At 46.6% G+C, this 24740-nt stretch overlaps 2 protein-coding genes and 1 long non-coding RNA gene across 3 annotated transcripts in view; 1 reads left to right on the plus strand and 2 right to left on the minus strand.

Annotated features, from left to right (window-relative positions):
* The window catches only part of LOC125944073 (uncharacterized), a 41174-nt gene that overhangs the window by 8032 nt on the left and 8402 nt on the right, over positions 1 to 24740 (plus strand). Inside the window, exon 2 of the long non-coding RNA XR_007466104.1 lies at positions 13644 to 13780. This is a non-coding gene — a long non-coding RNA (uncharacterized LOC125944073). The remainder of the gene's footprint in view (positions 1 to 13643; positions 13781 to 24740) is intronic.
* LOC119444118 (glutathione S-transferase Mu 1) lies at positions 11025 to 14249 on the minus strand. The gene is made up of 2 exons (XM_037708593.2): positions 13633 to 14249; positions 11025 to 11461 (listed from the first exon to the last, which is right to left on the minus strand). The coding sequence occupies exons 1-2, from the start codon at positions 13890 to 13892 to the stop codon at positions 11047 to 11049; spliced, it is 675 nt and encodes a 224-aa protein (XP_037564521.1). The 5' UTR covers positions 13893 to 14249; the 3' UTR covers positions 11025 to 11046.
* LOC119446072 (glutathione S-transferase Mu 2-like) lies at positions 17755 to 24474 on the minus strand. The gene is made up of 3 exons (XM_037710409.2): positions 24361 to 24474; positions 21126 to 21400; positions 17755 to 18748 (listed from the first exon to the last, which is right to left on the minus strand). The coding sequence occupies exons 2-3, from the start codon at positions 21389 to 21391 to the stop codon at positions 18340 to 18342; spliced, it is 675 nt and encodes a 224-aa protein (XP_037566337.1). The 5' UTR covers positions 21392 to 21400; positions 24361 to 24474; the 3' UTR covers positions 17755 to 18339.

Raw genomic sequence — 24740 nt, forward strand, 5'->3', positions numbered from 1 at the left:
TGATGGAGATAGGTACGCGCCTACAAGTGTAAAAGTGAGCTTTCTATTTTTGACGGTTAAGCAGACATACTGATTGTCGTCATGAGGTTGCACAGGCTGGATGACGTAAGTAAGCTCACGGCGAATAAAGACGACTACCCTTGCTATTTCCGTTGTTATTTGAGGACGTAATTGACTCGTAGCCGGATAGTCTGATAGGGTGTGTTAAATTTGGTTCGCAGATAACGATTATTGGAAATCGGTTAATATGTACAAACTGGCGAAAATCAGCAATGCGAGATCTTAGACCTCTGGCGTTCCACTGAATAAGCGATGCTTCTTTGACCTCCTTACGAAATGACTGGTGGTTGTCAGCCATGGTTCACTCGAGGGTTGCTAGGACTGGGCTCAGCGAGTCCAGCACTTGTAGTCCCCTCCGAGCGGATGGAGTTTCCATGCTGGTCAGCATTACTCTGATGACATCAATTATGGACCGCAACATCGGGATGATTTGGCGGTCTACTGTTGGCAGAACATCAACTGAAGGTTGCTTCGATGGAGGCATCAAACGTGTAGTCTCCTTGGAAGGCTGAGCGCTCGGGAGCGCTGGCCAGTCTTCTACACGGGAAGGATTTTCCGTTGGAGGCCTCCTTGTGGTCTCGGGTCTGCTTGTACTCGAAGCTGATCGCGTTGGCACAATCTGTGCATGAACTGCACCTTGAGTTGTACGTTTCCGTCGATGACGTCGACGTCGACGCCGGATCTTTTCAGAAGCTTCACTGTGAGATGAGCTGTCCCTAACCATCTGTTTCAGGATAGCAAATTCTTTTTTGATCCGTGGGCAGTCTTTAGATGTGGCTTCATGAGAACCGTTACAGTTGCCACATCTAATGTTGGTTGCGCGGCAGACGTCTGCAGTGTGCGACTCCGCACACCGAGGGCACACTACAGATTTTGCACAGGCGCCCTCGACATGTCCAATCTTGAAGCATTTGTAACATTGAAGCGGCTTAGGGACAAACGGCCGAACAACATGTCGGAAGTGACCAACCTTGACATGCGAAGGGATAGAGTCGCCCTTGAAAACTATCTTCACGCAGCGGCTGTTTCCAAGGCGGCATACGTGCGTTATGACTACTCCTTCATACGCCGGTTTAATCAGAATGGGCAGGTCTGAGTTCGTAATTGCCATGTCAATGTCGTAGATTACGCCGGCAGTGCAGGTTTCTTCCATTGGTATAACCGGTCTTACTTTGATGTTTCCCAATTCTGTTATCTGTCGGAGCTTATCCAGCGCATTTCCCCGGGTCGTGTCGACAGCCAAGACATTCTTTCGCGTGTTTATTCGGACCTCCTTAATTTCATTTGGTGCCATTCCCTCAAGGAAAACGGAGAGAGCTTGCCTGTTTAATCCTCGAAGGCTGATGGAATTATCCACAGGGATGAAAAGGATGGTGTGCGGCCAGCGCTCAGGTTTTGCATGCAGGGTTGATGTACTCCCGGGTGATGACGTCTTGATGAGTCTTCTTTTTGCCTTTCGGCTCCTCACCGATACAAAGCTGTCGTCCGATGAGTCGTCGCCTGTGACTGAGTAAATCTCAGTGTCTTCGCTGGTGCTAGACCAAGTACCTCGCTTCCTTGAGGAGCTTGTCAAAGTAGACCTCTGGCCCGGCGGGATTGCAGGATCCGCATCCATGACCACGAGAGCAGGAGCCTCAGTGGAGTCTTCACTGCTGGTGGACCGGTTGCCCCTTGTCAATGAAGAGCTCGCCGTGGTAGACTTCTGGCCACACAGGACTGCGGGAGGCTCCGCGTCCATAGCCGCAAGGCTGGACGCATAAAGCGCCCCGGAAATTGTGGAAAATTGGACGAAATATAGCTAGCCGAGATAGATGCGTTCTAGCAAAGAGCAACTTCGTCGTCGTTCCCTTTACATCCAAAAATCACAATATGGCTATGAGAGACGCCATAGTGGAGGGCTCCGGTAATTTCGACCACCTTGTGTTCTTTAACCTGCACCTAAATCTATGTACACGGGGTTTTATGCACTTCGCCTCCATCGAAATGTTAGCCGCCGCGGCCGGGAATCGAACCCGCGTCCTCGAGCTTAGCAGTCCAACCAACCAAAACCACTAAGCTACCATGGCGTGTAGGTAAAGGGTACGCGAGAAATATACGTGGCAAAAAACAAGACAAACCAAAATAAATGAAACGCTAACAGTGCAACATGGTGTACGTATACCTCATTTCATAATTACGAGCGAACGTCAGAAAACGAACGTGATGCATTTCGGATGTGCAACTCGTCTTTCGCCTTCTTTCGTTGCGAGAGCGCAAACACTGAGCGAATTTTAACATGAAAGTAACTTTAAGAATAGTTATTGCGTGTGCTCGCTGCTTCGTACACAGCAAATATACCTACTGATCAACAATTACGTACTTGTAGTTATGTAATGAAAGATGCAACTAATCACCAGAACATAAACTTTTAACGTTTTACTGTTATTGAAGGTAACTATTTTAGGAATATGTAGAATCAATAGCGATGTTTGTAGTGCACCAAAGACAGTAATATTCAAGACGATTTTCCACTCAATGTAATGCAAGCACAAACATTGTAACGCGCCATCAATGCTTGTTAGTTTACGTAAAAAAATCACACGTTAAGCAATAACTATGATATCATGAGAAGTTATATGTTGGTAATTTCAGAGAGGATTCACGGATTATTCAAACATGGCTAATGCAGCAATAACTTTTACATAACAAATGAGTAAATGAGCCAGCAGTAGCTGTCTATTCATTTCGATGTAGAAAAAGATATATTTGTTTGCCTATTTGTTTACCTATTTTTATGTTTGTTTACCTATTGGCTGTAATGGCTTTTCTTTTGAATGTCTGAGTTTGAAACAAGCTTCGCTCACGGTGAACCTTAAGGTACATCGTGCGCGAAGTATGTATTGAAGAGATGGCGTACAGCAAGAATTGTTCGTCTACGCTATCTCTGAAGCGAAAAAAGCCAACAATATTGCGGCATTAGGGCTGTCTCTTCTCTTTCTCTTGTTTCCTTTACACCTTCTCACTGTGCTCTGTTCATAATAAAGTATTGTCGAGGCTAAAAACATTTTACTGACCGTGAGTGAAAAGCGCCTAGTGGTGAGCGAAGCGGTCACTGCACGCGCGTAAGTATTTCACTTGTCTGCGCGAGTAATTTACTTTTTTTCGTTGCTCTTGTAAGCATGGTGCTATTGCCCGCGTACCCGTGCGAATACCGTTTTTTTTACGTTCTTTCCTTGCGCGGGCTCATTTAGCTCGTTTCTACGCGCGCACAGTTACTGCATTACCGTTGCCGAACTGTAGTGCCGGAGCTAGGCCGCGCTGATGAGTTTGACACGTTAGGTTTTGGATTCTCTTGCTGCCCAAGCACAAAGCAACGCTCAAAGATGGGTAAGCTCCATGCAGCACCACACTGTCGAAGTTAGACTTTAAGTGCGTTGCGTGGAAACTGTACGCAAGAAACTACAGCGCGTAGCAGACGACCCTCGCTGTCCGCGCGCTTCGCGAGCGCGAAAAGCTCACGGGTCCCGAACAGCAGCGGCGCAGCACCGCAGTTCCCATAAAAAGGACCACGGCGGAGCCGGTGCTTTAGCCACTCGCCTCTTTTAACGCGACAGCCTTAAGGGCCCCCCAGTGAACCACAAATATCCATTGGATGTACCACAAAAGCCCAAATATCCAAGACATTTAACGACGTCCAGTTTACATCTATAGTATGTTCGACTAGTACGTGGCAGTCAAGGGTCATCCAGAGGACGTCGAATGTCCTTATGATCTGGACATCTCTTGCACATTCAAAGCTCTCGTGCATTGATCGTACATAGTGCGTTATGAGTAGATGCACGCACTATGCCGCAGAAATACAAGCAAATTGTCTCTAATGCCTAACAATGGGAAGCTAGGCGAGCAAAAGCATTTAATTAATTATTTTGCAATTTAGCACGACCTTTGCAAGCACTGTTGGAGGTCTAGTAACGTTGCTGCCGGACACCGCGCGCAAAAGCCAATACTTTCGCCATTTTTTCGCAATGCTTTCGGTCTCGGTTACGTCATTTTCTTTCTCATACAAAGATGCTTTATTTTTCAGTTATATCTATTAGTACACTGTTGAAAATACGTAACCTTTAACTTGCTCATGTATTACGACAGTTTATAAAGAAAAAAAGAAGCTTGAACTCGCAATAGCTTTGACTTCGCATCGCCACTGATATCAATTCAGCAACACGCGCCTCGATGCAAGTGCGCAGCAATGTTCCGGGCGCGAGCAGCGTGTGCTTTATTTATGTCTTTTCGACTTTTGTGCGGTTGACCATGGCCAAAGTACCTATATACTAGGCAGAACTGTACAGTCAGCTGTGCTTCTGACTGCTATTTGTGGTACGTTTGTTCGCCTTGCGGAGCGCTTACGGGAATGTTCTGGAGGCAATGTTTTGATGTTTAATTTTCGCACATGTTTGTATCGCTTGGTTTCCGGCGTTCCTCTTCAAGTGTAAGGGATATTTCTCATTTGCAATGCCTATCTCTAAGTCTCTGGCAGCATTATGTTATTGGCACTTTTGTGATCTGAGAAGCTGCCTGACCAAGTTGCCTATCAAGATGAACATTCCATCTCTGGATTCTGCTTGCGTGGAATTTATTTTACCATATATTTTTCAATCCAGCTAGAAAGTACTGGCTTTCTATCTTGAATCCGGTGGCCCCAGAAGCAGGTGCTGGCAAGCAGGCCATGCGCTTTTGGTCACTAATTAGTATGTGATATTACCTCCTGCTAATCAGTTTTATTCTTTTTAATTATAATCGTGGCATTGCGCCTGCTAGTCATTTTCCGAGTGTTAACACCCTTTTCTCGTCACTTTTGTTTTAGTGAAGTTTAATTTTCAAGGATCTGTTTTTATTTATTTTTTAGATCCACGTTTAACCTGTTTGTATACAGCTAGAACTTGTAATGAATATTTTTATACATGTGCCTGACGGGGCGCTGATCATTTTTGTAATAAAGCTGTATGAGTTGTATAAATAAAAAGTAACATTGGTATGACATTGAGTTTCCCTGGTGTGCTTTACCTAGTGCTTACTGAACTCACTATTTTTCATTTAGCCATTGCAGGATTTGTAATGATGCATAATGATCAAAATGCAGATTTACAATTTTGTTAGCACAGTTTGCGCATTTTGATGAGCGCTAGAACTATATATAAAAGTTGACAGTCACTTTAGCGAACACTGAAGAGGATGAAGGCAGAAGCCTACGCACTCACGAAGCATTAATTAAATTATTTGTCATTCTCATTCGCATGCGTCGTTACTTCTATTGTTTTCTCCTACCAAAGTTGTGGGCTCGAGTGCCTTAATTACCTGTGCCTTAATTAACTTCGTCATAGTTAACACCAATGGTTGCGGGCTCTACTCCCACCAAAGGTTGAGGGTTTGAGTGCCTTAATTGTATCTTAATTAACTTTGTCTTAATTAACACCAAAAGTCGTGGGTTCGACTTCCACCAAAGGTCGACAGTTCGAGTGCCTTAATTAACTCTGCTGTAATTAACTTGCCTTAAGTAACTTCGCTATAATGAACACCCAAGGTAGGGGGTTCGACTCTCTACCTTCAACATGTCGATTGGAATCCAACTTGGAGATAACTTGGGGATGTGGCCGGTTCGCCCATATCTCCAAGTGGTTTCGACTCCCCACAAAGGCCGTGGGTTAGAGTGCCGTAATTGTCTCTATCCTAATGAACTGTGCCTTAATTCGCTTCAACCTAATTAACACCAAAGGTCGAAGGTTCAATCCCCAATTTTGGTGCCATTGAATTTTGCTGCTGCAATGCTGGACATCGGATTTTTCGACCATTAAGCCATCTAAGGATTTCATCTTAATAAGTGTTGCAATTTATATTTTCACATTCACACGTTTACACGTTAACAAAACATTTCAAGCAAAGTCACCAGCTACATGCCGACAATGGGGGTAACTGTGCCATTAGTGTGATTCAGCAGATGTACTATCGAGGACAAATTAAATGCGAACAGGGGAGCGTGTGGCCGAAGCATAACTAAAGGTATACGATGCATGTCGTCGGCCAGTCGTTGTGCACGTACGTGGAGATGTAGTTCTCGAGGAAGAGTGCAGTGCTGCTCGCCCTATTGCGATAAACGTCACCCGTATTTTGTCCGAAAGTTGTTTTCTCATCTCTCCTCAGGCAGTGCCATACTGACCTGGTAGTACAGTGTTATGGTGACTAGCACCATCGCTACATCTGTAGTGTGATATAGCTAGCATTCACCCAGCTTGCTAACGTGCATTGCTTTGCTTTTGTTACCACCATCAAAGCTGCCAGTGTCTAATCGTAATTTTATTTATTTAATTAATTATGGGGTTTTACGTGCCAAAACCACGATCTGATTATGAGGCACGCCGTAGAGGGGGACTCCGGAAATTTCGACCACCTAGGGTTCTTTGACGTGCACCTAAATCTAAGTACACGGGTTTTTTCGCATTTCTAATCGTAATTTGAATAGCACGAAAACTGTGTTGCATTGGATGCTCAACAACAGTGCTAGCCACCTTAAAAGTAATCACAGATAGGAATGGCATTGCAATGGCGGGGTGAGAATACAAGCTTCAAACAAAATACAGGTGACGTAATACGCACTAGGACAAGCAGCCCCGCACTCCGCATCGAAACCACATGCATGTGTACAATGATTGCTGGCCGATGCCGCACACTGTGCTTTTAGTTACGCTTTGGCCACACACTCTGCTGTTCGCATTTCATTTGTATTCGATAGTACATCTGCTGTGGCACTCGCAGGTATGCAGCTCATTATAGCGTCAGCAGCAAATATCCACTAGATGTTCTATGGACCTCCTGCATCCCCAAAAAGAACATCTATTAGAGGTTACTTATGTCCAACGGTGACATCCTTTCAACGTTAGAGCAACGTGATCTGGATGGGACTTAGATTATACATGGTACGTATTTGTAATGCTGTTTGGATAAATATAGATATCTATAGGATGTGTGCAATGTCTCAAACATGATGTTCTATGGACATCTATGGTACATTAATGGTTCACTGGGCCCATGTCTCAGAAAATCCGGCGTCGGCGTGCGATGCCGGCGTCCGTGGCCGGGAAAATCATCCCGAAACACCCCAACCGTGCAGGCCCTCAACAAGGTGCAAGGTTTTGGTGAACAAAAATTGAATTTCTCACAGTGAAATCCGCCAGAAAAACAGTAAAGTACGACTTAACCACAACCTACAGACATGGTGGCGTCGGATTGTAATTTGAATGTACGAGAAAACATAATTCTGTTACGAGGAAACTCAAACCCCCTTTCCAGCATTTCTACGCTGCGCGCTCGGGTAGTTTATTTGCGAAAAGGATATCCAGACGACATTCGCATCCTCGACAGGTCAAATAGGTGACCCGTAAAATGAGCAATCTCAGGGAATTCTGGGGCGCGCCGTCTGCTAGCAGCTTCCGGTTCGACGGATGGCGCGGCGGCATCAGCGGCATGCCCGGCGCGCGTGTTTTTCTACGCGGTTTCAACTGTCAGTCATGCGAAGCTTTCCGTCCGCTTTGTCGGCCAGCAATGTCGTACCATTCATGCAGCTGATTTCTAGGTTTCAGTTCACTCTGGGCACGGCGATAACGAGCCAAGAAAGGCAAGGATACGCTTTTATTCATAAAGGAACTATTGTTTTCGTTTCGGCGGCCTTTTTTGTTTCTGCCTAGTTTAGCTCTACGACATTTGCCGTTGCTTGGACGCACCGTCACTGACTGCTGTGCCTGCGGGTCAGTCAGACAGGTGAAAAAGTTATCGTTATCCGATAATTTATCAAGCGTATAGAAAAGCATTACTTAGAAAATCGGGTGCTGAGGCGATGGCTACAGCGCTGCATGCTGTTCTGTGATCGTAGCTAGGAACCGATATCGTCGGTATAACGGCGCAACTAGCGCTGAAAATGATAACTTGCGCGCTGTCAACGGCATTTCTCTGTCAAAACTCTAGGTTCATTTGAAGTGGTACGTAGTTAGACGTTCTCGCTTTTTTTTTTTGTCAACAATGGACGTATCGCCGTCATATTATGGATGCGCATTATCTCTATCTGTGCTGAAGGAGCTAAGGAGATCTAGTTATGGGTGTTATGTATCTCGCTGTGTCCCGTTTAAATTCGCGCCGTAATACCTTGTTTCATAATACCTCTATATGTGCATGCGAGTACTGACATAGTTTTGGTTGCCTAGCTGAGTCAATGCTAGAGAAATAAATATCTTGGGGAGTCATTACGTGTCGGCCCTTACACAGCTAATTGCCGCCTGATAAGTGGCACTGTACGTTCATTTTCTTTTTGTTCGCGGATGGTCTCTGCCTTGTTACAGTTTTGGAAGTGGCAGCCATTCCTCTGATGCTTGTGCAAAGCTAACTCAGCAAGGGTTGCTGCAAGGCAGTAGTTACATGCGTTCACCTTTAACGCTTGAATTTGAGCAGCCAATGGCTGAACAGCCGACGATGGTTTTGATAGGCACCTGCAACCGGGTAATCTTCGAGTGGTATAATGCCGGACTGCAAGCGCAAGTGGCTCAGTCAGCTAAGGCGTTGCGCTGCTGAGCACGAGCTCGCGGGATCGAATCCCGGCCGCGGGGGAAGCATTTCGATGGAGGCGAAATGCGAAAACGCCCGTGTGCTTGCGTTGTAGTGCATGTTAAAGAACCCCAGATGGTCAAAATTAATCCGGAGCCATCCACTACGGAGTGCCTTATAATCAGAAGTGGTTTTGGCACGTAAAACCCCAGAAAGAAGAACGGACTGCAAGCGCATCAATGGAATTCAACTGCAAAGCGGTGGCGGCGGCTGCGTTGACTCGAACCGGAAACAGCTAGCAGACGGCAATCCCACAATCCTTCGCTATTTTACGGGTCACCTATTGGGACTTCGCCTGTCGAATGCATTTTGGACACGCGCGCGCGTCGGGGCAATAGCAAACAATAAATAAAATAATAAAAAAAGTGCTAGGGCCTTCACATGTTAATATACCACGACTTATATTGCCCCTGGAAAAACTTCTTCCCAGCAATGCATTTCTGCTTTGCTGAAGTGAAGCCGACTTTAAGGGGATTGGTGTAAGCTTGGTCTTTGTAAGCTGGCTTTCCCACGTTCTTTGTTGCCGTCGGAAAGCCAGCTTACAACGGCTAGAGCCCCGTTGAAGCAGACGGTGCCGCTAAATTATCTGTGTGGTATATTTGTGTGATAATAAATGTAATCGCATTAAAGAAGACATATTTATCGGCATTCGTAGACGACAAACGCGCTGTGGCCCGCTGCCGCCACGAGAACGTCAAAATTGGAATTAACTGCTTTTTCTGCGCATGCGTGAGCAGCAGTGGTTGCGAGAGAGAAATGTGGGGACTTTTGGGCCTTGAGATCTGTCTTCACCTATGTACTAGGAAGGATAACGTTGTTTGCTCCGTTCGTCTCTAGCCTAGCTGGCAGTTCAGAATGCGCGACTGGCTCAGCGAAGTCACGCCCGAGTTGCGTTTGTTGCATTCCGTTGCGACGGTAGCATATTAAAATCTGATACTCGCATGAGGACACGGCTGGAACTGATGTGTCTTCTTGGACGACATTAATGGCGAAGCATTACGTCGTGCCGATGCATTGTTTCAGGAGATTCGTGGGAACGGAAACAGTTGATGAATTGAAGTGTTAGTACTTTTTATGTAAAATAAAGGAAACTGAACGTCATCATGCAATTTAATAGCCGTAGATCGATATGAGAGTTGTACAGTAATATAGATAATCCATTTCGCCGTGCCTATGTATACGAAACCGCTTTCATGAATTGAAACATGTTTCGTACGCTTTATGTAAAGTAAGAAAAGTGAACGTAGTCATGCAATTTGCTAGCTGTAGACGCTTGTGAAAGCTGTACAGCAACAGTGATCGACTACGTGGGCGAAACAAGGGCTCAAATCGCCACAGCCACATCCGAAAAAGCTCTGAAGGCCTGCCAGCGCATTTATTAGGCGTCTCTGTGCTTTTACTGTGAGAGGAGACGTCTCGGGAGGTGCGCGCGTGTATCACAATTTATCCCGCGACAGTGGCTCCTTTCCACTCTTTGTATGCTTCACCGCAATACAATGCGTGTGTTTGACCGCGTAACATTGATGCATTGCGGCGAAGCTGACTGCAAGAAACTGGCCATTATGCAACGCCATAGAAAACACATACACGTCTAAGACTTTTTTGTCGGTCTTCATCCCCCTTTATTGAATGCAAAAGGTGTGTCAGAATATTCAGCAAATATTGGCTAATGGGAAACACAAGAGCCTTTAATACATACATACATACATACATACATACATACATACATACATACATACATACATACATACATACATACATACATACATACATACATACATACATACATACATACATACATACATACATACATACATACATACATACATACATACATACATACATACATTTGGCCCACCCTTTCACCGCCACTCGATTCGTCCGTCCGTTCATATCTTGTAAAACAGAATTCCTGCTAAAAGGACACGCACTAATAATACAGATAGTTAAATATAGTCATGGCGACACGGGTGGCAGGGGCTTCCATCCGTTCATCCGCCTGATCTTTCGTCCATCTGATCGCTTTGCTGGCGTCACGCCCTTGAATACGGAGGATGAATCTGCTCGAAAGACTAAATTTGTCACAGCAGCTCCTACTGGACATGTTAGATGAACAATGCTCATTCCATGCAGCGGGATATTGGTTACCTAAAGGACTGCGGCTTGAATAGTAAAAATGGTGAACAAAGTAATGGTGATGGCGGTGTCGCTCTTGCAGTCGTAAGTAACAAGAGAAATAAATATACGTCACGCAGAGCATCTCACCGCCGCTTTATTTAATCACAGGGGTCGCACCAGCTGCCGATGCATGGTGGGCTGCACAGGGAACCGCGTTTTTCCAGCAAATAGCAGCAGCGACGCCTACTCATGCCCTTCGAATGGCTTCTTGTAGCCCCACTTCCTCAGGTGGCACAAGATAGGCCACTTCTTGTACCGCTTCGAGGCGAAGTACTCTTTGATGTTGGGCAGTTCTTCGAACCTGTTCAGGTACTCCACAATGTGCGGGTACCGCTGCAAGGTCTCCGGTTGGAACTCTCGGTGCCAGTCGAGCCCTTCGTAGAGCAGGAAGTCCACGTACGTCAGCCTGTCCCCCAGTGTCCACTTCCGGTAGGCCAGGAAGTCGTCCCAGGGAGCCAGGACCTCGTCCAGCTTTTTGGCGTACGATTCGAGACCGTACTCGAGCTTCGAGTCTGCCGCAACTCCGTAGTCCAGAAGGAGACACAGATCTCGCGCTTGTTGCTCGATGACGTCCAGTTCCGCAGTGTCCTTGTCGTTCCTGGTACACAGAAGACACAAACACATGCAAATGAAGTGAGCATGGTACCTTAAGAATAACGCTGTTGCAAGGGCGAATAAGCCGATGCACGAGAAGTACGTAGCAAAAGCGATATGACTAATTGCACGTGGAAACAGCTCTATAGCTCTACAAGTTTACGGATTTAGTTGCTTTATTTACTCACAGCAAACAGTGGCCAAATTAACAAAGCTTGATTTCAGTTTGTAACTGCAGTCTGCTGTTGGGCCAGCTTCTGTGCCCCTGTCTACCTTGTCTGAAGATAAAATGCTCTCATATCTATGAATATAAACATCGCATAACCAAAATTTGTTTGTGGAATGAGCCATCATTACTCTATTATATCGTCCTGTCCAGCCGCACACTTCAATTTTATCTGTGAGGAACGCTAGAGCTACGCGCTCGCGCGCACAATAAGGGCGTACGTATAGAATTGCTATAGGTCGTGCATTACTCGAAAAAAAAAGAGGGAAAGAAAAAATAGCTTCGCAAACAACATACACCGCAGGAAGAAGCCCACAACATTCCTTAGAACTTGCGTTTTTGTTAAAGTCTTTAGTGAGTTGAAAGCCGCTGAACAGCTCAAGTCGGATGCCGTAAATGAGGACTGGTGTGCAAAAGCTGCTTCATCCAGCATGACACCGTAGAGTTCGTGTATGTGGCGCAAATTGTGGTTTGAGGAGAAGCTGTAGTCGCGTAACTTGCAATTTCAATATTCACAACTCACATTTTCAACGCCCTGCCTGATTACATCTCTATTAATCACATAGTACCGCGAAATCTCTGGTTGGTCGCAGCACCGACAGCTGCCACTTCGTTAAGGTACAGTTTCTAAATCAAAAATAAAAATTCGGCAGAGACACTTAAGAATGCATATGTGCAGGAATGCGAAAGCATTATACCGTCTGTAGACCTCGAAACGTCATGAACGCGCTCATTTTATGCACTCGTGACGTGGCGCCACCTCCGCATTGTCTGCGCCCTCACGTGCGCAATGACGCACGCACTAGGCCACACATTTAGTCAGCGAGATGGCTGCTACGTCACGTGTGCAATCACGCGTGCACTAGGCACACCTTCAGCACGCCAGAACCGTGGAGCCGCCGTGGCCTCGGGGAAGCGTGCTTTGTCTCGCACTCCGGAGGTCCGGGCTCGATTCCCATCCAGACCGAAAGGTACCAAAGTTTATTTTCGAAGCTATTAATTTGCTTTGTTTACAGGGACTTCCCTGAGCAACGTGACGTCAATGCGCGCATTTCGTGACGTCGGCCATTTTTGGTGCCATCTTTCGGTCACGCCGACGTATTTTCGCATAATGGGGCATTATAATGCTTTCCCATGAAGAAAAACGGGTCCAGTTATCAATACGGTGAATTATTCAGAGGCGCTTAGCCCAAAAGTCGTCTCACTCCTTTGTTTATGTACCGTCTTCCTTGCACGAAAAATAGCTGCCTAGCACTCGGATACCGTGTATTCGGCGCGACAACCAACAGCATATGATCAATAACTTCACGCCCCTCTCGTTGGGGTTTTTAGGCACTCAGGGTTGGTATAATGTAATGACTCCATTTAGCTCGGTCTTATTCTTAATATAAACCGCTGATTATTTATTATTATCCACCTGATGATAATGTAAACGGTGCGCCACTCTTATCACCTACGAAGGCTGAAAAAGAAAAGGATTGACATGAAACCGTCACGTTATTCCCTGCCAATCATTGATTCTCTCCACAAAGCTGACTGTTAAGCGTTGCACTTGCAAGCACGAAACAAACTGACGTGCAATAAGTAAGCCATGCTAGGAAACAGTTCAAACTTCGTGTTTTTCGCATACTCGCGGAACAGTGCTCATCACGTTTACGAGCAGCAGTGGACGAACACTGGAGGCCCTAGCTTGAACTCAACGTTTAGATAAAAAGACTTTTCTTCCAGGCAAGAACTACTTGAGACAACTCGAACGATTTCAGAGCATCAAGCAGTTGTTGCCCTTTCGACGAATCCTTATAGGAAGGTATAGGGGCCAGGTTGACGATTTGATCAATCATTCATTCAAGTTTTCATGCTCTTGTGAACCTGGCTTGTTCGGACTTGATCCAATTTAATATACCACTTTAGACGATGCATCATCACTCAAAAGTATGTCATTAACGTACCTGGCCACCAGGTCATGCTTTCTTCCCAGGTAGCGGAGGATAGCCAAGCTCTGGGCCAACCTGACGTCGTCGTCGACGTAGTACGGCAGGTTGGGGAATGAAAGGCCCAGCGTGGACCTCTCCTTGTGCCACTTGTCGTACTCGGGAGGTGGGCCGACCTTGAACTGTTTGTCTTCAAACTGGACTCTCTTGTAGACGAGAAGGTTGCGGATGGGTTGTCCCATAGCCCTCAAGTCCCAGTAGCCGAGTACGGGAGCCATCACTGGTGTCGAACGACGGCAATGTTAATCGTCTACGGAGTAATAAATGTTGATCTAAACGCACAAACATCGTAACACCCTTTCACATTAGGAGCGTTTCCGCAGGTTCCGAAGGCCCTTCGCGTTTGCGACTGCAGGAGCATGAGAATGAAACGACAGGTTCTGTGGTCCTGACATTTACTTACCGTGAAGTCTCCTTGCCTTCTTCGGTGAGTTCGCACGCAAGAACTGTGTTTCACCCAAGAGGTGACGCTTTATACATATACGTGTGACACCACGTGCCTCACTGTGTCCTTTTTGTTCAAAGACAGACCATACCATTATCGTTTTCTTGTCATTTAAACACTTCAGCCTCTACACTCCGTGTGGACAAAGCGGTTATCATTGCTACGTTTATATCTTATCCATAGAAAAGATTAACCGAAATACACAGGATTCTGCTTTATCGGTAAACAAAGCGCTTGGGTCATCTACCCTGAACCACGTGTAACCTTCGAGTTTTGATGGCATGGATACGGCCAATGGCATGGGGGGAGGGGTGTGTGTGGTGAGGTTCTTTCAATGAATCAATCGCTACTGAGGCACAGCCTCAGCACATGAAGTGACGAAGTCATTTGTTAGCACACAACAAGCCTCATTAAAGAAAATACAGCACAATGAGAAAAACGAGACTCAGCAAAGTCAGAAGGAGCCTACAGTTTTGTGGTCTGCATTGGAGCTGCGGGATTGACTAGAGGCGGCGACGGAGGCGGTGCTCGGAGGGGGGTAGCGGTGGCGGAACTAGGAGCCGTCGAAGAAAATCCTGGTCGCCCCCTGGCGAACACCAGGGATCCACTAATGCAGGGGCAAGTTCCGCTATGACGTTGGGAACGTGGGTAGAGCCTCGGCTAGAAGTCCTGTCGTCGGACACCAAATCAAAGGGCTTCACCTCTGCTACCGGTGCAAGGGCTTCATTTCTCCCACTTCGGTCGGCACCTTATCATCAGGCGGCCATGATCGACGCTGCTGTGAAGAATGGCATAGTGGCGACGGGTAACGGCTAGACGCCCTTGCGGCGTTCGCAAGCCGGAGCTCGGGCACGGCGCTGGAGACGCTGGACCGCCTGGGTCGGACGCCCCTTCCGATGTTCGCCAACCACAGGCTGGAGGAAGAAGTAGAATGTGGTGTCGATCCTAGGTGGGAGCCTGGAGCGGCCTTAGGCCAGGAACTTCATGATGATTATGATAATTTTTTATCATGGCGATCGCACCCACTGAGGGGGATAGGCCAAGAATCGGGCGGCAGGCCAGGAACTTGATTGGTCGCTACCTACGCACCCTGGGCATTGTCTTCTCCGTTTTCCACCACGTCTCTCACGCTGGCTGTCACTTGCTTGCTTGCTTGTTCCTCACTTCTGACCTTTGCCCACTACAATCACGTACCACTCGCGCACCTGACACATCACAGCAGGTCACCTGCTCACAGCAGGTCACCTGTTTTTGTGGTACTTCGCCATATCTGGCACTGTTTTACGGCATGCAGCCTAAACTAGCGGTACCGGTCGAGTCACCCGTACAGTGTCTCCGAGTGCCCATTTCAGCCCGGTCAGGTACTTTGCCCAGGGTTAGAGCATGTCCTTGATGTTCTCGGTGTATGACTTCAGCCTGTCTGAGTACAAAAGCAGTGAGACTGCCTCGCAGGCGAGGATGAGGCAAAGGACTCGAGAACGTCGAGAAAACGATGCAAATACTGATGGAGTTATGATTTTGGCGCCAAATGACGCTGTCAAGGGTAGAGTCATTAGTATACCTGTTAGAACGGCAAACTTAATGTGAATTTTAGCCACTGGTGGATCCAGAGGGAGGTGGAATTCCCCCCCTTCCGAGACATGCCGGTACCTCAGCGCTAACAATATTGAGCAAGCCACGACACCTCCTACGCTTTTGTCGTCTGCTTTCGTGTGATTTTACAGCGAAGCTGCATATGGCTAGGTGAAACCAAAATCCGCCCGTCCGTTGTACGCAGAACCTGTTATCATCAGCAATGGTTCGAGCGTCGTCGTCTTCTTCCACAGCTTGTTCCGTGGCCGCTCATATCAATCCAGCATAGAAGTTCACTCCTCTTCTGTCGTCGTAATGGGGAGGCCACGTTGACGGGGGTATTAGGCGTATTACGATATGCTAAGTACGCGAACATGGTGCGTCGTATGGTCAGAGTGAAGAAGACGGCAATGACGATGTCCTGTTGGAATATGGCGCGAGCGCACCAGAGTCGCAATAGAAAAAAAATTCATGCAGTAGCTTCTCTGGGAGTTGTCTAAGTATGCGTAACGTAAGCATTGTGCCAATTGCTAATCTCCACACAGCCTGGTGTCATTGTCAATGTTATGAAACTTGATCTGACCAGTATAAATTCTTATCAACCCTTATTGGTCATTATCAACCTTATCAGAATTGATCCGACCTTATAAGCCCTTATCGCTCTTTAGCACTTTATCGGTCATCGCCGAACCGTTATCAACCGTGATGAGACCCATATAACCCCTCATCACCGCTTATCATTTTTATAAACTCATTGACTGCTTATCTGTGTGTGTTGTGCGACGTGGAGCGCATGAGCCTTCAGACATCGGTTGTATTTCGGTCAAAGGAAGGCGCATTCCGCGACCACCGAAAGGCATCATGGATGTGGGTGTTTGGTAATAAATTTTTGCGAAATGGGAACATACTTTCCCTATGTCTACGATGCTCCAAGTCGGCTCTGCATGTGGTGCTAGAGATGGATTTTATTTTACCATCACCAAATGTTGCAACAGAGCCTTCATAGAAACTGTTCTATTTGACATTTGTTTTGCACTCCCGGTACAAAACATTCATATGCTTCAGATACATATATTCACCTTCTGCAAGCGTTGGTGTTACACCAGTGGGTAAGACACTGGGCTTCTGAGCGTGGAGTCGTAGGTTCGAAACTCTCCACCGCCAGTGTTTTAACGCAATAGCGTTAAAGCCCCGTGTCGCAGAAACTCCGGTATCGGTGTCGGCGTTGGCGTCGGCGGAGTTGTCCGTGAGCGAATATTTGCGTATATATTTAGGTATATGTGTATGCCACGCCTTGCTATATGGCATGTGGTATATTGGGGTTATATATTGCCACGCCATTCTATCACTAAAGTTACTCATGCCTTGCCTTACATTCTTGACAAAGTTTTTATAATGACGAGCCCACAAACAAATGTCAGCAAGCGTGAGAAGTCAGGAGTCGTTGAATGGTATCGTGTTTTACTCTTAGAGGCGAAGCAAATCCTCCTCCACGTTCTTTCCATTCGAATTTATTTTGTTTTATACAATAATTTCTTTATAGCGATTGGTCTTACGTGACGGACGAACGGGTTTTCTCGTTGGGTAGGCATAGAAATGATTACGCGTTCAATATTGATTACAGCTAATCACAGATAGGTTAAAGATCGTTTTTATCGTCTAAAACACGCTCGGTTACGTTACCGCGGCATTTCCAAAGGCAGCACTCGAATACTTGCCTTCCGACTCCTCAGCCCCACAGCCCATATTTCGCGGGAAAGAAATAAACAGAGCACTGTCGAAGGACCCTGGAGCACGACTGTAGGAGTGAACGCCGCGGGTATCTGTTAGTCTTTGCCTTTTAGTGCTACTAAAAAACCCCTTCTTTTATTTCCACTTCTTTCCCCCGAGAGCGATGAATCAACACCGGGCCTACGGCCATGCGTCCGTCTGTGAGCATGTGACGCAGTCGGCACTGCTCCACACTTACGTTTATTCAGTCGCTAGTAGGCGCTGCGATCGCGATCTCCAAGACACGACACAGGGTCACTCTTGGCTAGAGTTCCTTCTTTCTTTCACTGCGATAGCTGCTGAGAATACTTGGGACAACTTTATTGCGATAGCAATTATATGGACACTCCAGGCAAAATTTCATCGTCGTCGTCGCCGTGATGTTCCCTATGAAGTCCAAGTACAATAAGAATGAGCAGCCCGCGCGCCGTATGGTGTGGTGCGAAAGAAAGCGTGCAAGGGTATCGAAGAAATATGGTGGATTGATGCGCGACATCACCCGCGTGCCCATTGTTGGAGGTAATGTGACCAAACATGCTCTAAGTTAGCAAAATACGTCACCCCAATCAGCGCATTTTATTAGCATATAATCGGCTGAAAAACTAAACCACAATTTGATTGTGAGGCACGCCGTAGTGGGGGACTCCGGATTAATTTCGACCTTTATATCAATCTATAACGTGCCCCCAATGCACGGGACACGGGCGTTTTTGCACTTCGCCCCTATCGAATTGCGGCCGCCGGGATTTGATCCCGCGACCTCGCGAGCTTAGCAGCTCAACACCATAGCCGCTAAGCCACCGCGGTTGGTACCAAGAAGGAGAAGGTTACGAGTGTTCGAAAAGTGTGCCAATGGGAAGAAAGGAACTTGCTTACTCTTAAACCTGGGTACCTTTGTTGTAACCCCACGACCGCAGTGGCCCCATAATGGGCCACTCTTTGTACTCGTCCGAAGCGAAGTATTCTTTGAGATTGGATAGCCGCTCAAATCTTTTGAGGTACTCGACGATCTCTGGGTATTGCTGCACAGCGTCCGGTTTGAACACTCGGTGCCAGTCGAGTCCCTCGTACAGCAGGAAATCCACGTAGGTGAGCCTCTCTCCGAGCACCCACTTCAGCCCGGCTAGATGCTTGGCCCACGGCTCGAGCATGTCCTTGACGTTCTCGGCGTACGACTTGAGCCCTTCTCTGTACCGGGGCATTGGAACTGCCTCGTAGGCGAGGATGAGGCACAGGTCCTGAGCTTGCTGCTCGAGAACGTCCAGTTCCGTGGCTTCGAGACCGTTTCTGCACATTTGATGGATGAAACAGTGCAAGTGATGTCACATTAGGCCACATCCTAACAAACCATCAATACCTCTGCCAGCGAGGCATATTTAGTGTCACAGTGTGAGATTGTTGGCCGCTCTGCCTTGATGCCTTTGAGAGGCTGTCACACGGCGAAGAGTATAGTGACAGTCGCTGCAAAGTGAAACTGACAGTAAGTGTGCTCGGCCGAAGTGATTTCACTCCGCCTAGCTCACTCGATGGATGTGTAGCCTCGACAACAGCGACTGTAAGAGCGAGCAAGAACAGCAAAGAGAAAGAAAAAAAAAAACACCGGTTCATGTTTGCTCAGGTCTCATTCCAGCTGCATTTGTCTCAACCAACCAAAAGAAGTGTATTGCGCTTCGAATGCTTACTTTATTTATGAATTTGGAAACGATGACAATTATTGCATCGCCGTTTTTTTACAAAAAATCAATTGTTAAATGAGGAAAGGATGATAACGTCGGGTGATAGCAAAATAATCTGCCAGTAAAGCACTTGTCGCAAAGGTGCTTAAACAGTCTATATATCTATAATAAACATGAACAAAACGACACTTTCTACGTTTTCTACGATTAGACACAAGAAAGTAAATCAAGTCAATCTCATAATACAAAGTAAAAAGAAACAAGCCAGCTTAGCGCTAATACAGAGCCACAATATTACTTTCATAGAATAAATCCAGGAAAAACACGGGGAATGCGGGAGATGGAGATTCAAGACTATGAGCAACACGAGAACAAGGTAAGAGCAGGAGCCAACGTTTCGACAAGTGGACTTGTCTTATAGAAGCCCATGCGTTCAAAACATGGCGGTTCATCGGCGGTTCATCGGTGATTCATGGGGCTTAGCGCCATCTGTGTGATGAGGGAACACTTCCGGCGGAATATCAGTTAAAAACAGAAGTGACGTCATTTTGTTTTCAAGGCGCGAAATTTGTTTTGGTGGCCTGCCATTAATTAGAGCTGTATACATTCAAATGACCCGCCATTCGACTTGATGGGCATTACAAGCTTTCAGCGCAGAAAGCGATACAAGAAAAGGTCAGCCGCACGGGTGTCGAAATCGCACCGCTGCACAAAACATACTTTCTTTGGAGGCCAACGAAACTTTGGGTGTAGAGGGCCATGGTCCCATCGTCGGACGCCAAGCCCGTCAGCCAGCGCAGCCGCATAAAATCAGCTAAAGCAAACAAGTATCTGACGGTCGCAACTCACTGCTTTTGACTGAACAGGCATAGAAACGATGAAACTCCTCACGCCACGAAATTTATATAAACGTCGACAAGCAAAACAACATAACGTGTGAGGGGGGCGTATTGTAACAAGTGAACTTTAACAGCGCGCCTTTCTGCGCACTTCAAGACATGCATAGCATTGCAAGTGATAGCGGTGTCAACGCCCCCTCCTATGGTGGGCGTTGAAAAATGGTATTTATTGATGATGAAAAAGTGAAATAGAGTTGTCTGTTCTTTTCTCGCCATGCGCGCGTATTTGACCAGGAATTTCATTTTCATTGAATGAATCAAACTGCGTCTCGTTTTATTTAAATGACGCTTTTTTCATTCCCAATGTTTGTTCCTTCTTCACATAGTCGCGCTTCAATCGCTCCTCCCATAACCACCCTTGTTTATGCCGGTCACAATTTGTTCTGAACAGCTTTTCGCCCGAAGCTCCACGACCTATTTGGATTGACCGTGTCCGTTGTTCCATGCATATATGGACGCGGCGTGAAGCCTCGTCAAAATAAAGCTAGGGCCGTGAGTATAGGGCGCGCAGATGTTCTAACGTGACAGTGTTAGAGCACACGCTTGAAGAAAAACCCTCCTGTGTGAAAATGTTTTACTAATTTATTTCAGAAAAAACTTCGCTAAATCGGTACCCTATAGGTACCTGCCGGGGAATGCAAATTGCTTCATTAGATCGGGAACTTCGTAAAATCTGGTTTCGTTAGATCGAGTTTTAACTGTAGCTACATTAAGTGACCATTTTCAAATATTAATAATCATTACAATTGTTATATGCAATACCTGATCCGTACTTGAATCATTTCCGAATGCCACTTTGTTTTGCCATGCAGCATCGAGTCGCCAAAATGGCACTTACTGAAGAAGTTCAGTCGCTGAATATGACACTACCAGTCTGACCGTGGCATCATGGTCTCAGTGGCTCAGACTCTCGCCACAGTAATCTATACATCAACCTAAAGAAAGCGTAATACAGCTGTTGATGCGTAATAATGTTGAGGCGGGGAACCAAACCCGCGACCTCGTGCTCAAACGGAACAGAACCGGCAACCAGTGTGTCACCGCGGCGTTTGGTATAGACAACGTTGGCGAACGATCCGCTCTGCTCACCTGGCGTCCAGGTCGTACTTCCTTCCGAGGTGCCGGAGAATGGCCAAGCTCTGTGTGATCTTCACGTCGTCGTCGATGTAGTACGGCAAGTTGGGAAACCTTAGTCCCAGCGTGAACTTGTCCTTGAGCCATTCACCGCGGCCGTACTCCGGCGGCGATCCGTGCTGGTAGCGCTTGTCCTGGAACTCGACTCTCTTGTAGACGAGAAGGTTGCGGATGGCTTGGGCGAAGCCTCGCACGTCCCAGTAGGCGAGCACGGGGACCATGCTGTTCTCCTGTGCCCGCAATTTAACGACATTTCTTTTAGTGCGATCACACTTATACGGACACTCCAGGCGCATTTTCGTCGTCGCCACAGTGATGTGCCGGATAAGTTCGAATCACGAGTAGAATGAGTGATCCGCGCGTCATATAATTAGTTATTCGAACTCTATCGGGGATCATATGTTGGTGATCACGTCAAGGAGTATGTGTGCCAGGGCAAGCATGCGAGTTGCTGAATTGAACAGTGCAAACAGAGGACAAGGACGGACGAGATAAGATCACTAACATGTCTATTCCTGTATTCTGTCAAGCGTGGGAGGGCGAGCCGAGATATTTGCAGTACATTCTACCCGAGAAAAGTGGTGACTTGGTACCCGCTGCGGTAGCTGAGTGGCTATTGCGTTGTGCTGTTGAGCACGACGCGGGTTCGGTCCTGGTCGCAGTGGCGGCATTCTGGCGAGGACGGATTGCAAGAACGCTCGGATATACCATGCACTGAGTGCACGTTAAAGAACTCTAGATAGTCCAAATTAATCCGGAGTCCCCATTACGGTGTACTTCCCCATGATCAGACTGGGGTATTGCGCGTAGAATCCCAGACATATTTTTTTTATGGTGACTTGGTATGCGCCGTCTTCTCGCGCGCCTAATGTTGGAGGTCACATGATTGAGCCAGCGCTTGCCCACAGCGGGTTAGAAGAGTAGAGAGCGCGTCGCCTCCCCAGCACGGCCGTGGCTGCCCGCGCGGCCCGCGCGCCATATGTCTGAGGTCTGAGGCTTACACAGCGAAGGACGATCAACCAAGGACAAGCCGAGATGGCTGATGTTTCATGCGCGCAGTCTTTACGCGCGCCCAGTGTTTCAGGTCGCGCAATCTGAGGTTTAGAGATGCGGCCCAGCTTGATTGATGAAGCAATTTGTAGCATGAAACGTTCGCCTTGGTTCAGGCACGCACTATCTCCGCTGTAGATGCTCCTCATCATGACAGCTTTGCCACAGGGAGTGTCTCTTCACATTGAAGACAATGTTTTCATGGGCGAGTTAAGGCCACTTTTCGGGTATGTTTCCAGCCTCTAGCATCCTTCGGGGGCCGATCCCGAACATAGTGCACTCTAACAACGTGACAACACTGATGATGGCTAATGATAATGATGAACCATTTCATTTATTCTGAGAGCCACACTGATGATGGCTGTATAGTATAATGATGATGATGATCGGGACAATGATGCTGATGATTATGCCGATGATGGTACCGATGAGGATTATGGTTATTGGTGACAAAAAGGTGGAAGGTGAATAATCCTTTCGTTGACGTCATCAAAAGTTGTCACTACAGGGCGGCTCTCACAATAAATCGTACGATTAATACACCCCACTTTCGCTTGCAACTCCCAGGAAGACCTGCATTTCATAAACTTTCATTAGGGGTTCGTCGCCATGAAACTTTTTATCTCTGCCCGCATGACACCGTGCTTATTCAGTTAGTAAGCGAATATTTACTGCAATTAATACAACCTATACAACTACGAACGCTACTTCATGTATTTGTCTAAGTTCGATCGCTACCAATGATTGCGCCTCGTTTGCTGCTACTTATTTGTAGCTTTAGTAGCTTTATATGTAACTCACTATAGGTCACAAGGATTGTCATAGCAGGAGATACATATCATACATGAAAGTAAAATAACAAATAGAAAGCTTTAAAAAAAGAAAGCAGAAGGTACGCTAGCATATAGAGGGTGTTTCAGCGGACACTTTCAAAAATTTTTGAAGGTGGCCTGTGGCAGATAGTACAATTCTAGTTCATGAGCGTGCCTATTCGAAGAGGTGGACCTTACTTGCACAAAAGATTGAAACCCATAATCGAATAGTTAACAAAAATCACTAATTATCTTATCGCCCTTATTGCAATTTTCTAATTCTAGCCGCGGAGTTCGCAAGGCGGATCTCCTTGGAACGAGTTCTCAGGATGACACCAGTTCCGAGATAATAATTCCCGAACTTTGCGGAGAAATGCATTGGCGTTCTAGCTACTTTGGTGCTACGCTTAGAGCGAAATGCTTTTCACTATATTCTGCAGACGGCCCTCTTTCGTGACTATTGTAGTTTATTACTTATTGTTTTAATATACATTATTTTTAGTCCTGAGAAAAAGTCGACCATTGCCGCATATTTAATATTTTTTACAGAAAAAAAATTATTGCTCTATAAGGAATACATTCCCAAAATGGGCTTGGTATGTGTGTATACTAGATGATAAAAATACCCTGAAAAGCAACAAAACCTAACCTTTCTGGTAAAATCATGACAAAAATGAAAAAAAAAGGACGTTCTGACTCCATTTGGGGCTCCATTTTCACAATGTAACCGTCCAAGTAAAAATATGGCCTAATCAGCATTGTATAGTATGCTTTGATGCCATTTTATTTAGAATGCTTTAAATGAGCAAATTTTGTTTTAAGCGAGAAAAAAAATTTTTGAACTGCACGATCACAAGGTTGCGTGGGGCATATCTTTGTTTCAGTTTCACCTTCACTGCACAATACGTTGGTCGGAGTTTTAGCCCGGCTAGTTTCACGTGTTCTTTTTTTTTTCGAAGGCAAGGACTTTTTTTGGCGACTTTAGGCTGATTTGAGGCTCGTGGGGTCTGGGCTTCTGGCCATTTTTCATCTCGTAAATTATATGATTTGAGGCCTTGTAGCGCACGTAGGACTAAGAAAGAGGCGTCAAAATTAAGCTTGGAACGAAATAGACGCACGGAGATCGCGTAGAGCTATGTACGGAGAAGAAATAATGCGTATTTAGTACATTTAGACTTTTTCGTTCCATCATCTGCCAGCTTAGCGCGGGCTATACTATAGCTAAGCCGTGCCAGTCGCATGGTACCACTCAGCATGTTAAAAGCTGACATTTGGCCGAAACGGAATCGATATGTTTAATTCATTTTACTATGTTAGCCTAAACTTACTTGGTAGGTGAGAACGCAGAATCCGCCGATGATCGTCAGATCACTGTTCTACACGTTTACGCACTAGCCGAGAACCCCGTTTTTATATGCGCTGCGCTGCCCTTTCCAGACAGCCTTTCCGAATTCACGAATGGCGCCAAGCAGATAACACTCCACGCGAAACGTCTTTAATTAGGCAATCTCCATGCCAAACAATGTCACGTGCTATCTGCACGAAGGACGGCGCACAACGACGGCAGTCTCTTTTTACCGTCGTCGCCTCGAACGAGGGTCCTTGCCTTACAATACTCGCCTGTCCTCGCCTGTCGAGAGAGAGCCCTCGCCTACCAGCCTCGCATGTCAGGGACGGCGTGGGAAACAAATCCTCCTCTCCCCCGAGT

This window comes from Dermacentor silvarum, chromosome 3, assembly GCF_013339745.2.
Source record: "Dermacentor silvarum isolate Dsil-2018 chromosome 3, BIME_Dsil_1.4, whole genome shotgun sequence".
NCBI lineage: Eukaryota > Metazoa > Arthropoda > Arachnida > Ixodida > Ixodidae > Dermacentor > Dermacentor silvarum.

Coding starts and splice junctions, on each gene's coding strand:
- LOC119444118 (XM_037708593.2), bottom strand. CDS start 13,892: ATGGCTCCCGTACTCGGCTACTGGGACTTGAGGGCTATGGGACAACCC. Junction 11,462..13,632: donor AAGCATGACCTGGTGGCCAG/GTACGTTAATGA, acceptor TCTGTGTACCAG/GAACGACAAGGACACTGCGG.
- LOC119446072 (XM_037710409.2), bottom strand. CDS start 21,391: ATGGTCCCCGTGCTCGCCTACTGGGACGTGCGAGGCTTCGCCCAAGCC. Junction 18,749..21,125: donor AAGTACGACCTGGACGCCAG/GTGAGCAGAGCG, acceptor TCAAATGTGCAG/AAACGGTCTCGAAGCCACGG.